Source organism: Myotis brandtii, unplaced genomic scaffold, assembly GCF_000412655.1.
Source record: "Myotis brandtii unplaced genomic scaffold, ASM41265v1 scaffold305, whole genome shotgun sequence".
NCBI lineage: Eukaryota > Metazoa > Chordata > Mammalia > Chiroptera > Vespertilionidae > Myotis > Myotis brandtii.
This window is the reverse complement of record NW_005361652.1, coordinates 3,797,603-3,811,924: the sequence shown is the minus strand read 5'-3', so window position 1 is coordinate 3,811,924 and position 14,322 is coordinate 3,797,603. Positions and strand designations below refer to the sequence as shown.

The 14,322-nt window shown below is 42.4% G+C and overlaps 1 protein-coding gene across 1 annotated transcript in view; it reads right to left on the bottom strand.

The window, feature by feature from the left end:
• TRMT2B (tRNA methyltransferase 2 homolog B) overlaps positions 1 to 14,322 on the bottom strand; it is a 67,765-nt gene that overhangs the window by 35,965 nt on the left and 17,478 nt on the right. The window contains exons 3-6 of the mRNA XM_005869887.2: positions 11,913 to 11,967; positions 10,561 to 10,695; positions 9,726 to 9,825; positions 8,639 to 8,709 (exon numbers count right to left, since the gene is read on the bottom strand). Coding sequence (XP_005869949.1) covers positions 8,639 to 8,709; positions 9,726 to 9,825; positions 10,561 to 10,695; positions 11,913 to 11,967 — 361 coding nt within the window. The remainder of the gene's footprint in view (positions 1 to 8,638; positions 8,710 to 9,725; positions 9,826 to 10,560; positions 10,696 to 11,912; positions 11,968 to 14,322) is intronic.

The window sequence follows — 14,322 nt, the reverse complement described above, 5'->3', positions numbered from 1 at the left end:
TGATTTCAGAGAGGAAGGGAGAGGGAGAGAGATAGAAACATCAATGATGAGAGAGAATCATTGATTGGCTGCCTCCTGCATGGCCCCCACTGGGAATCAAGCCCACAACCCAGGCATGCGCCCCTGACCAGAATCGAACCCAGGACCCTTCAGTCCACAGGCTGGTGCTCTATCCACTGAGCCAAACCAGCCAGGCTGAAAGACTACTTTAAATGAATCTTTATTTTGCAGATTTATCTTTGGAACCATGTAAACATATTTTTTAAATTATAAAACAAAACTTAATAAAAAAGAAAAATAATCAACCCATACAAATTGAAAGCAAGCAAAATGAAAACAAAACAAAACACCTATGTATCAAGTATTAAGTTAGTGGCTTAACCACAAAGAAATTATTGCAAGAGGCACAATAATTATTTGACACTAGACAGAAACCCTGAGCTCTTTTCAGTAATCCTTTTTTGGTAATAATATTGGTACTGTTATTCTGAAATTATATATATGGACAAAATAAAAAAGTAATTGAACTAATCTTGTCAGGACTAAAAAATTTTTTTAAATATATTTTATTGATTTTTTACAGAGAGGAAGGGAGAGGAATGGAGAGCTAGAAACATCGATGAGAGAGAACATCAATCAGCTGCCTCCTGCACACCCCACACCGGGGATGTGCCTGACTAAGGTACATGCCCTTGACCGGAATCGAACCTGGGATCCTTCAGTCCGCAGGCCGACGCTCCATCCACTGAGCCAAACCAGTCAGGGCCAGGACTAAAATTTTATTGTGAGAGACAAGAAATAAAAATATAAAGCAGCCCTGGCTGGTGTGGTTCAGTTGTTTGGGTGTCATCCCATGCACGGAAATATTGCAGGTTGGATTCCCGGTCAGGGCACATGCCCAGGTTGCAGGCTCGATCCCCAGTAGGGGGTGTGCAGGATGTTTCTCTCATCAATATTTCTAACTCTCTATCCTCTCCCTTTTTCTCTCTCTAAAAATCAATAAGAAGTTCTTTAAATATACATATTTAAAGAATATATATAAAAAGCAAAGGCTTTAAGTAAAAATTACCATTCTAAATTTGATTTCGCTAATTTGATATCATTATGAACTCGTGATATATTTTCTCTTTAAAAAATATTCCCTGTCTACTATAAAGGTCTTTGAAATATGACCAACCCAATATAAATGAGCACCCCCTGGCACCCATACTGTGAGCTTCAAATACAATTTCCCACTAAAAGAGATAAGAATTCCTTGAAGAAATGGCTGACTGCAAGTCTCAGGCAGAAAATAGTCTTAGATGGGCTAGAATTATCATTCCAGAACTACCAGAGCCATCTAGAGCTCTGAGGCAACTTAAAGAGGTTCCAAATGGCCAAAAATGGAATAATTTGAGTACCAAAAATAGTATCTGCAGTAGACTAAAACATATCAATTTTATTAATAGTCCATGAGTTCATAATTATACCAAAACAAATGAATAGGGCATGATAGACTCAGAATATCAATGCATTACAAAGCCTCACGAAATAATGGATCTAGACAGTGATTACCAATAACTGCTAAAACCAGTAGGTGAAAAGTTGATGGAAAACTTTTTAATGATTGAGAACAGGCTGATGACACCTGAATCCACTGTTCAATCTTAACATCAGAGAGCCCATGAGACACATATTCACAAAAACAATCACACCAAAAAAAAAATCAAACCTAAATCTAATCAACACACCAGATCCACCAGTTTATAGGAAACACAGGAGACAGAGGAAAAAAGTGACATCATGGGGATTCAATCGGCAAAATCCAGAATGTGAGAATCTCCACAGGAAAACAAACCAGTTTCTTCAAAAAATAAATTACAAGGACAAAAAAATGAATTAAGAGGGATTAGTTACAAATTAAGAGATTGAAGAGACATGTTAATTAAACACAATCTGTCTACTCTGTTTGACTACTGATTTGAACAAACAACTATAAAAAAATCAAACCATTTATGAGATAAATCAGCATAAAATCTGAACATTTACTGGATATTTGATGATATTATGGGATAGACATTTATTTCTAGTATGAAGTTACATTTAAAAATTAAGTCCTTTCTTTTAGAACTCATGCTCAAGTATAGTATTTACATTTTTTATAATATAATGTCTGGAATTTGCCTCAAACTAATCCAAAGGTAGAAAGTAGATGAGAGTATAGATAAAATAAGATTAGACACATATCGATAAGTTGTTGAAGCTGGTAATGGGTATATTTGGTGTGTTATACCATTCTCTACTTTCATATATTTTTAATTTTCCATTATATAAAATGAAAGAAAAATTTGTACAATAAAGAAAAATAAAATCTTAGTATACCTAGTTGGCTCAGGAGTGAATATCTACATAGTCATAACAATATAAACATTAAATATTGTGCTATAAAAATAGAAGACAGGTAGTTTGGGAGGAGAGACAAAATAAGAGAGATAAATTCTTACATGTCATAACTGGAAGTCAACATATAATCTGTAAATTTGACAAATCATGATATATTAGAATATAATAATGTACTATTTAGAAATATGAACACCAGAAGACATAGCTACAATAATGGCTTTTGTTTCTCAGGAGCAAGACTCAAGGTAAGAGGGGTGGGACAGAGGAGCACCATTTTTCCTTTCTAACCTATTAGTATTATTTGACATTTAAAACTATGTACTTGTATTTCTTTGATAATATTTAAAACCCCCTTCTAATTTTTGGTGCTCTGACAACTCCCATAAAATTCACATTCTGAGTTAATATATTTAAACCTCAAATTGGGGCAGACTAGGGTTATTCTATGATCTTAATGGAATGGAATGACACGACCAGTAATAGGGGAAGGGAAACAAAGGTACAAACAAATTGAGAACAGCACAGCACATGCTCTCTGTCTGTCTGTTTGTCTATCTGATACTGTTATTATTTCAATGGGCATCTGGCCTGTATTTAAGTATCTACTGGGTTGGATCTTAGGTCCAAAACAAATTCTGCAGGGAAGAGGAATTCGTCTGGATGGATGTAGAGGGTAGAAATTTGCCCAACAAAAGCTGAAAGGGCTAGAAACTTGGGTAAATATTGCAAAGAGATATTCAGTCACCAAACACTTGATAAGGACCAACTATGTGTTTGAATCTGTTAAATGCTAGGCTACAAAGTTAAATAATACACAGCTACTACCTCCACATCCATTGTGGGAAGCACCAGTACATGACAATGCAATATGGTGTAACAAGTGCTACAACAGAAGATATGCAATGAGAATCCCTAATCAGACTGAGGAGTCAAATAAGATTTTCTACAGAATCTGATGCTTTGAATGCTAAAGCATAAGTAAAAACCAGGCAAAGAAAACTGAGGGCATTCTAGAAAGAGGGCAGCCTCAGGCAGGAATAAGATAGGCTGGCAGTATACCTCTGGTTCAATACAAATGGAAAGAGGAAAGAATGTGAGGATGTGGCAGATGATGAGACTAGGGACCTTATCATGAAGATCCTTAAGGGAAAATGTAAGGAATTCAAAGTTTATTTTAAACTTTATCGGGGCCCTGTCTGGTGTGGCTCAGTATCTAACAGTGGCATCCCTGGTTTGATTCCTGCTCAGGGCACATGCCTGGGTTGCTGGCTCTATCCCCAGTAGGAAGCATACAGGAGGCAGCCAATCCATGTTTCTCTCTCACACCGATGTTCTCTCTCTCCTCTCTCTCTCTCTCTCTTATCTCTCTCTCTCTCCCACTCTCCCTCCCTCCCTCCCCTCTCTCTAAAATAAAAAAAATTATTATTTCAAAAGCTATTGGACAACTGCTGCAGAATTTTAAGAAAGAATGGTATGATCTCATTTGCATTTTAAGGATGGCTCTGGCTGCAGTGTGGAGACATGGAAGCAGAGGGTTGGAATTAGTGGAGCCAATTTGGAGGCGAGAGAGAATAGTAGCTTGGACTAGAGTGGTGCTGGTGATGATGGCGGTGAAAACAGAGAGAAAAGGATGAAGTCAAGGTATTTTTAGAAAGGAAAACTGATAGGACTTAGAGAATGATTAAATGTGGCTGAGGAGGAAGGGGGAATTAGAACAGAAGCCAAAAAATAATAGAACAGAAGAGACTTGGATGACACATGTTTCTAGTACATGATGCTACCATTTAATAAAGTAAGAATAAAAGAAGCACATCTGAAAAGAGAAGAATATAACTTTCGTTTAAGGGCACTGGTTCTCACCTACGGGTGACTGTGCCCCCCAAAATACATCAATACATCTGGAAACATTTTTGGTTATCACAACTAATGGCATGTAATAGGTAGAGGTCAGGGATGCTGCTAAACCTCCTACAATGTACCTAACAGCCCCACACAACAAAAAATTATCCAACCACCCTAGCTGGTTTGACTCAGTGGATAGAGTGTTGAAGGGTGAGACTGAAGGGTCACAGGTTTGATTCCAGTCAAGGGCACGTACCTCAGTTGCAGGCTCGATCCCTGACCCCAGTCAGGGCATGTGTGGGAGGCAATCAATCGATGTTTCTCTCTCTGTCTCTCCCACTGCCTTCCACTCTCTCTAAAAATCAATGGAAAAAAATATTCTCAGGTGAGGATTAACAAAAATAAAATTATCCAACCCAAAATGCCAATACTGTGGAGGTTGAGAAACTTTGATCTAAAGCAATGCTGATTTGAAGAACTCTGCAGGACAGCTAGGTGAGGACATTCAGCAGCCTCCTAAAGCTCAAGAGGGAGCAGGAATGCAAATATAATTGACCCTTAAACCACACAGGTTTGAACTGTGTGGGTCCACTTATATTCAGGTTTTTCTCAATAAATATATTGGATAATTTGGGGAGATTTGCAACAATTTTAAAAAAAACTCACAGACAAACCTTATGATTTTAAAAAATAACCTTTTCTTTTCTCTAGTTTACTTTATTATAAGAATACAGCATACAATAATACTACACACAACTATTTATGTTATTGGTAAGACATCTGGTCAACAGTAGGCTATTAGTTAACTTTGAGGGAGTCAAAACTTATCTGTAGATTTTCAACTGCACGGCGGGTCAGTGCCCCTGATCCCCACATTATTCAAGGGTCAACTGTATAAGTTTAGGACTTGTCAATTTACCGTGGTCATTCCAGTCATCAGCTATAGTTGGGTACAATCACCCATGAATATATTCAAAAAGGCGGCCAAGGACAGAGCCCTGGGGGACACCAACACTTATAGTGGGAAAGGAGAAGAGAAAAAGATCCCATGAGAAAAACTAAGAAGTAGCCAGCGAGATAGGAGGAAAGCCATCAGAAAATGTTATCACAGAAGCCAAACAAAAACAGTGTTTCAAGGAGGGAAGTGAGAATAATAAGCAGTGCCAATGGCAGAGAAAAATTGAGCAAGTTAGGAGCAGAAAGTTTCCATTGGATTTGGCAAAATGGAAGGCACTGATGACTTTGGTAAGATCAAGTTCCACAGAGTGTTGAGGGCAGAAGCAAGAACCATCAGATTAAAAAAAGATTAGATATATTTAACATGTTTATGAACTAAAGGAAAGGAGCAGATAGAGGTGAGGGGAAGGAGGTAAAGAAACAGGAGAAAGAGGGTACGTTATGAAGGAGCAAGATCCTAAGAAAAGGAGATGATTTCAAGTTGGTGTTTTAAGGAAGGAGAGCATCAAATAGGGAAAGGACCAACAGCCTTTCAACTGATATGAGGGGAGGAGGGATAAAATTTCAGCAGAGTTGGTGGATGGTAGGAGAAGCAGCTAAGGGAGTTATCATCCCTTAATTTTCTTTTTTTAATAAGTTTAATCTTAATTTTTTATTTTATTTATTTTAAGAATAGTTTATTGGCTTTTAGAGACAGAGAGAGAGGGAGATAGAGACAGAAACATCGATGTGAGAGCACAACATGGATCAGCTGCCTTCTGCATGACCCCTAAAGGGGATCGAGCCCACAACCCCTTAACAGGGAATCAAACTGGTAACCTCCTGGTGCACGGGACAATGCCCAAACAACTGAGCTACACTGGCCAGGGCTGATAGCCTTAATTTTCCAGGGAAGAATCAAGAATGCTCATCTGCCAAGAGCAAGGGTAAAGGCAATGGGGTAGGAAATTTGAGGAGAGGTTAAATGTTTAGAAGAATTCTTAAAGTGAATGGGAGAAGAAGCTGACAAGGGTCATGTAGGGAGATTTCTAAAGACTATCTTACCAAGGGAGCTGTGTCCCAGCAGAGAACTCTTGGAGGTCATGTTGTGTTCTGTCAGAAGGCATTACCCAAGTGTCAGAAACCTGAATTATTAAGAGGGTGGGTACTGGTAAGAATTATCCTAATATATAAAAACCCAGGGTCTGTAATGACCGACCGAAGACTCGACTGAACACCAGAAGTCAGTCCTGCCATCAGTGCACAATCCAGCACTGACTGCTGCGGGTGCAGGTGCAGTGACCCAGCACTGACTGCCAAGGGGGGCTGTGCATAAGGTCCGGAGAGAGGCCCAGAGAGAGAGGCAGGGTCTGATCTGCAGCCTCCGTGGCAGCTGTTGATTAGCCGTTGCACCTCCTTCTCTCTGGGCTTTGCCAGCAACCTCACCTCTGTTTCTCTCTGGGCCTCTGCAGGGGCTGCTGATCAGCCCTGCCTCTCTGATCAGGCCTGGAGATAGGCCTGGAGACACTGACTGGCATAGAAACTGACCAATCAGAACCAAATCTGGGTCAACTGTGAGGAGCCAATGGCTGCCTAGGAGATGGAGCTTTTGACATTGACTGGCGTAGAAACTGACCAATCAAAACCAAATCTGGGTGAACTATGAGGAGTCAATGGCTGCCTAGGAGGTGGAGCTTTTGACACTGACTGGCATAGAAACCAACCAATCAGAACCAAATTGGCCGGCAGGGGAGGGCACTTGGGGGTGAGATCAGGCCTTCAGGGTTGGGCAGTTGGGGGTGAGATCAGGCCAGCAGGGGAGGGCAGTTAGGGGTGATCAGGCAGGCAGAGGCAGGTAGGGGCGATCAGGCTGGCAGGGGACAGCAGTTGGGGACAAGATCAGGTTAGCAGGGGAGGGCAGTTGGGAGTGAGATCAGGTTGGCAGAGGAGGGCAGTTGGGACAACCAGGCCAGCAGGGGCGGGCAAATGGGGGTGATATCAAGGCCGGCAGGGGAGGGCAGTTAGAGGTGATCAGGCTGGCAGGGGAGGGCAGTTGGGGCAACCAGGCCAGCAGGGGAGGGTAGTTAGGGGCAAGGTCAGGCCAGCAGTGAAAGGCAGTTGGGTGCGAGATCAGGCAGGCAGGGGAGAGCAGTTGAAGACGAGATCAGGCCAGCAGGAGAGGGCAGTTAGGGGCAATCAGGCAGGCAGGCAGGTGAGTGGTTAGGAGCCAGCGGTCCCAGATTGCAAGAGGGATGTCTGACGGCCGGTTTAGGCCTGATCCCTGTGGACATCCCCCAAGGGGTCCCCGATTGGAGATGGTACAGGCTGGGCTGAGGGAACACCCCCTCCGGGCATGAATTTCATGCACCGGGCCACTAGTCTATATATATAAAAGCCCAGTAATCGTTACAGTGGAACAACCAGAACGACTGGTCGCTATAACGCGCACTTACCACCAGGGGGCAGACGCTCAACGCAGGAGCTTCCCCCTGGTGGTCAGTGCACTCCCACAGCGGGAGCATTGCTCAGCTAGAAGTTGGGCTCACAGCTGGCGAGCGTAGTGGTGGTGGCAGGAGCGTCTCCCGCCTCCATGACAGCACTAAGGAGCAGCGAGCCAAGCGGTAAGAAGTGAGCAGGCAGGTGGTAAGGAGCAGCGAGCCAAGCAGTAAGGAGTGAGCAGGTGGGTGGTAAGGAGCGAGCAGGCGGGCAGTAAGGAGTGGCAAGCTAAGCTGTAAGGAGCGAGCAGGTGTGCAGTAAGGGGTGGCGAGCCAAGTGGTAAGGAGCGAGCAGGCGGGCAGTTAGGAGCAAGGGGTCCCGGATTGCAGGAGGATGCAGGCCGAGCTGAGGGACCACCCCCCATCCACGAATTTCGTGCACTGGGCCTATAGTCAGGTAATAAGAATGTTAGCTGGGAGTTATGTTTAGTCATCACGAGTAGGGCTTTTGCCTTAAGTTCCATGAGGGCAGGCACCATGTCTATTTGAGTCACTATTAGATCCCCAGTACCCAGCACAGTGCCTAACACATAATAGGCACTCAGTAAATAGTGGGTGCATGAAACAAAAGGACATAAAAATATTTCAGAGGCCAGCTTCCTGATGGAAATGCCTTACCACCACTACAACATCTCTCATAATAGTTCTCAATTCTGTTCTGCTGAAAATACTAGCCTTCCAAATATTTCAGATACCTGCCACTTGCTATACTGCCCTCAGCAGTACCTCTCTTTCCTAATAATTTCCTCCTATTAAAATTCCTCAGATGTCTGACATTTGTGATAACTGATGCAGTTTTCTCTCCTCCTTTCCACCCTCCCTGAAATTAAACACTAGCAATGTTCTCTACACATTAAGAAGTATGCTTTCAGAACAGAGCCTCACCTCCCCTGAAGCAGCTCTATTATTAAAATGTCAGGGAGGCTGCTATTCCAGACTGCAATGCCCCAGGTCATCTTCAACCAGCCCTAATTCCTTATTACCTGGGCCACTTGACTGTGTTTCTCAGGGATGTTTTTCAGATGGTTAGACCGCACACAGACCATGTTTCTGTCTATGGAAAGAAAAATAATTTGATTTATAAATTTTTTAACCTAAAATATTATTTAAAAGAAAATGTCTGGCAACTCAAATTCCCTCCTTCAAAGAGGCATATGCAGATATGGAGAAGCAAAGTACCTACTTCAAGCTCAAAGCCATTTTTTAGAGAAAACCTATTTCCCAGTCTAGCCATTAAGAAGCTTATTCTTAATGAAGCTAGTATACAATATTTTATTTCATGCTATAAATAAGCAATATGAGAACATCTACTTTCTGTTTAGAATTTAAAATGGAAGTAAAATATAATGGGATTTTTTTTCTGTTACTGAAAAATAGAACAATAACATCATATGCCCATTTAATTCTGTACACAGGTGGTGGGGGGAGCCAAGTGCCTGCCCTAACAAACTGCAGTTTAAGACATATGGATATTAAACAGTGTGACTAATATAAAACGATGGTGTTTCAAGTGGATTTATTGAAAATGGGCAAACAGAAAGTTCAGGAATGGAATCTGGGAATGGATAATGGAATTAAGTCTTAGAAATATGCCATTATGATTTTCTTCACCAACACCTCCCCTATTTATTCTTTTAAGGTCAATTTATCAGAGAAAGCTCTAGTTTTCAGGGATAAGGGGCTATGAAATATAAAATGTAATTCAATAAAGAGGAGACTGCTTCCCAGTACAGAAAGTAGCACAAAATAATGACAATGACAATAATCATGAGAGAGCAGCAGCAGCAATATTAACATTTACTAAGTACTTACTAGGTTTCAAGCATATGCCTTTTAGAGGGAGAAAGAATGAGGGTTGTGATTCCTATCAATATAATGACTACCCACAAAAAAATATCCAAAATTAACCTTGTGACAAGTTCGGCATCAAAGACTTCCAATTTGATCTAGTCCTTTAAGACCACTGCATTTCCTACTCCTCTACACTCCCACTGATACTGTTCTCTGCACCATTCCTTTCCTCTCAGTTCTTGGTTTGTTATTTCTACTAGTCATGGCCATTTGACTGACCTCTCCAAGTTCCAAGGTAGTATCCCACAGTCTTCGGATTGCCATCTGGACCTCGGTTCACAGAAAAGGTGGACTTATTTCGGTAGCCATCGATGACAGGCTAGAGGAGGCAGAAGAGCAGAAAAGGGAAAACAGGTCAAATGAGACCAAGGAGGGCAACAATATAGGGAATGAAATAATGTTCTCTGGATTGGGACAACTAAGTGATGCTTGCTTGGAAAGTAAGGCATAGGTGAAAGTCCATGACTGAGATCAAGACCCGCTATAGAAACTTCATAGTAGAAAGGAGTTCCAACCTGGCCATAAGGCAGGAGTCAGCAAACTTTTTCATTAAAGGGCCAGATAGTAAATAATTTTAGGCTTTGCAGGCCATATGATTCCCATCACAGCTACTCAACTCTGCCATTATAATGTGAAAACACCCATAGACAATCCATAAATAAGCTCAGCTGTTCCAATAAAACCTTATTTCCAAAATCAAGCAGTAAGACAGACACGGCAAAAGGGCCATAGTTTGCTAACCTCTGCCATAAATTAAATTTGCCTCTCTGAGGCCTCTTTAGGTTTTCAAAGTTGCAATTTTTACAAGGAGGTAATAGTGTAGTGGTTTAGAAAGTGGGTTTTGCATCAGATATGCCTGAGTGTGAATCTCAGTTCTGCCATATTCTAGATATGTATCCTTGGGTGAATTACTTAATCTCTCAATGTCTTCATCTGTAAAATGACAGTGCTTACCCCCCAGAGTGATTGTAAACAGTAAACAAAACAATAATACATGCTAATCACTTAGAAGAGGGTCTGGTCCCCAGCAACTGACTAGGAGGTGAGGGCTTACAGAGGGTATAATAGGTTGGAGAAGACAACAGAGTTCCTCCGATTTGGGTGCAGCTGTTGTCACTTTGAATCCGTTGAACATTTGGAGGTAAGACTCTAGTCTTTGTAAAATTTTCTTCTGAGCTTCAAATTTCACCTGCAAAAGAATATAAGCAATAAAACAAAATACTTTTTGCAGTATCACCTCAAAAGATGGAAAACAAATAGGATAAGAGAAGGTTGTCCCCACAGATACTTGGGTCATGGTCTCAGCAGATAAGGAATCCAGAATGATGGAAAAGCAACAGACCTAATAAGGTGTTGGGGAAAGGTCAAGTGTGAGCTCTTGTGTAAGCTCGTCATTGAATTTCCAGTAGAACTTGCTGTGGTAATGGAAACATTCTATTTTGGTGTTATGTTCTATGTAATATGGCAGCCACTAGCCACGAGCACCTGAAATGTGACTCATGTGACTGAGGAACTAAATTTCTAATCTTTTTGCCTTATTTAGTTTTAATTAACTTAAGACAGTCAGCTATAATGTGAAATAAGCATTCTTACACCATATGCAAAATCATTCAAAAGAAATCACAGGGCTCATGGGAAAAATAGGGTTGGGTGAACACATTCCCAAACTTTATCAGTAATATACACAGAAAAGATAGAAACCTAATAAAAAGACTAGTACAGTTTTACATGTGAAATGGTTGTAAAATGCATAACTACTACAATAAGGATGGCACTTTGCCCTGACAAAGACCTGAAGTTTGCTTGTAGATGTAGCTGTCCACTTGTGAGTTATCATGAGGTGGTGAAAGGAGGGTCATGTAAATGGGATGGAAATTTCTCACAGCAGATGTAAATGGGTGTGGCTCATAACACACTTATGGAACTGAGAGAGCAGCAGATGTCTGAGGTGTGTGTGTGTTCATTTCATGGATTTTCATGCAACTCAGTTCAGCTGGGTGCAGTTTCCTTCTTTCATCTGTTTCTCGTGGACCAAATCACTCCTAAGCAAACATGAAATTTGTATTATGTTCAAATTGTTTCCTAATATATCAATCCATTGGAAGAAATTTCTGTTTTCAAAACAAGCATTATAGCAAAACTGACTATACTTAAATTTGAATAGCCACACGTAGCTAAAGCTGTAAGAACAACAGAAAAGCAAGCAATGACGGAAACAGGCATGTATATATGGCTCTAGAATTTGGAAGACATACTGGCCAAAAGTTAAAATTTCAGAGTTGTTAGCATACTGAGTTTAAGGACTCCTTGGGTTGTCTGGATAGACCTGTCTGGTTAAGCTTCTTACAAGTCTAACACCATTCACCTGATGGAACAGAGGAGTGAAGACTTAAGCTGGGTACCAACCTTGAGCTGTTCTTCGTAGCTCAGCCTCCAGAGTGGCGTCACAACATCAGCCAGCCTTGAATACAGTAATTCAGGCACTTAGTTCATTATATAAATACTAGAGGCCTAGTGCACGAAATTTGTGTGGGGGGTGTCCCCTCAGCCCAGCCTGCACCCTCTCTAATCCAAGACATCCCTCTCACAATTCAGGACCGCTGGCTCCTAACTGCTCACCTGCCAGATTGATCGCCGTTTGCCCCCAACTGTCCCCTGCTGGCCTGGTCGCCTCCAACTGCCCCCCTGCTGGCCTGGTCGCCCCTCACTGCCCCCCTCTGCCGGCCTGGTCACCCCTCACTGCCCCACCTGCCGGCCTGATCGCCCAAACACCTGTTGCTCAGTCATTTGGTCATCCCTCACTAACCCCCCCTGCCGACCTGGTCGCCCCACGCAGCCTGGTGTTCAGTGGGTAGTGGTCCTTTCCAAGGAAAGGACACATGAGCAGACATTTGAGTGAAAGGAGGTGTGATCTGGGCTAAGAAATGGAGAAAGAGCACACTGGGCAGAAGACACCCCACGTGTAAGGGCCTGATACAATAATGCACTTGAAGACCAAGGAGCAGTAAGGAGGCCAGGGTGTCCACAATGGAGGGGAGGAAAAGAGAACACTGAGATGGAAGCAGAGAAGCAAGCAAGATGCCAGCCAAGGAGCCATGGTAACAGGTGTACTATTATATTTGTCCTAAGTGCAAGGGGAAACCATTGAAGGATTTTAAGCAGAGAGATCTCATGAACTGATCTAAGAAAATTGCCTCTCTGACAATGAGAAAAAGATGGTCTTTTCAAAAAAATAGTGTTGGGTCAACTGGATATATATATTTTTAAGTAACTTGACTCCTACATTTTATGCTATCCATATGGCAAAAAAAAAAAAAATCATTTAAATGTGATTTAAATGTGATAGGTAAAACAATAAGCTTTTAGATAAGAACATAGGAGAGTATTTCCATGGCCGTTGTGATAGTCAATTACTTAAACAGGACATGAAAATTACTAAATTACTAAAGGAAAAGAATAATAATTGGTACTACACTAAATTAAGAAATTTTGCTCATGGAAGAATACCACTAAGTAACTGAAAAAGCAGGCCACAGAGTGGAAGAAGATATTTACAATACATACAGGCAACATCTAACAAAGAATCTATAAAGATTCCTACAAATCAATTAGAAAAGGCAGGAAAACAGGCAAACAGCTTAAATAGGCATTTCATTAAAGAAGATATCCAAATGGCCAATAAACATAAAAAGGTACTCAATTCCATTAGTCACCAGAAAAAAATGCAAATTAAAACCCCAATGAGATATTACTACACACTCATCAGAATGGCTATAATAATAAAAAAAAAGCAATACCAAATCTTGGTGAGGATGTGACAATTGGAACTCTCATATAATGCTGATGGTTATAACCACTTAGAAAAATTGTTTTTGAGATATCTACTAAAGCTGAATATACACTTACCATCTGATTAAGCAATTCCACTCCTAGGTACATACCTGACAGAAACGCTTATATAATACTAGTGGCCCAGTGCACGGATTCGTGCACACTGAAAGGAAATTAATTAGAAGATGGCCTGTGGGGCGGGACTAGGCAAGACGGGCCCGGACACGCCCCAGAGCCAACCTCCAGTGGTCCCTCCCTGGCTGGCTACACCTGGGGTGGCGCTGGGGCTTGAAGGGGGGCTGCAGAGTGAGCAGGGTCCCTCCAGCAGGTTGGGTCCCTCGGCCTGGCCTGTGGGGATCGGGCTGAAACCGGCTCTCCGACATCTCCCGAGGGGTCCTGCAGGTATCCCTGCGAGAGGGCACTCTGCATCATTGCTGTCATACATGGTGTGGAACACAAATGCAAATGTGCAGTAAACCAAATTCAGGGACGACAATGCCCCAGCAACAACATAATCCACGGCTGAAAGTGGAATCGCGCAGCCCTGCGAGGAATCGGGCTCCCTCCTCTCTGGTTTCAGGGTGCATCACCTGAGAACCTCCGCTGCCAAGTCACTGCAGCTCAGCAGCTCCTCCGTTGAGCATCTGCCCCCTGGTGGTCAGTGCACGTCATAGCAACTGGTTGGACAGTCGAACACTTAGCATATTACCCTTTTATATATTAACTAAAGGCCCAGTGCACAAAATTCATGCACAGAGGTGTTCCCTCAGCCCAGCCTGCACCCTCTCCAATCGGGGACCCCTTGGGGGATATCCAACTGCCAGACATCCCTCTCATAATCTGGGACTGCTGGCTCCTAACCGCTGACCTGCCTGCCTGCCTGATTGCCCCTAATCCCTCTGCCTGCCTGCTTGATCACCCCTAACCTCTCTGCCTGCCTGCCTGATCACCCCTAACTGCTTCTGCCTGCCTGCCTGATTGCCCC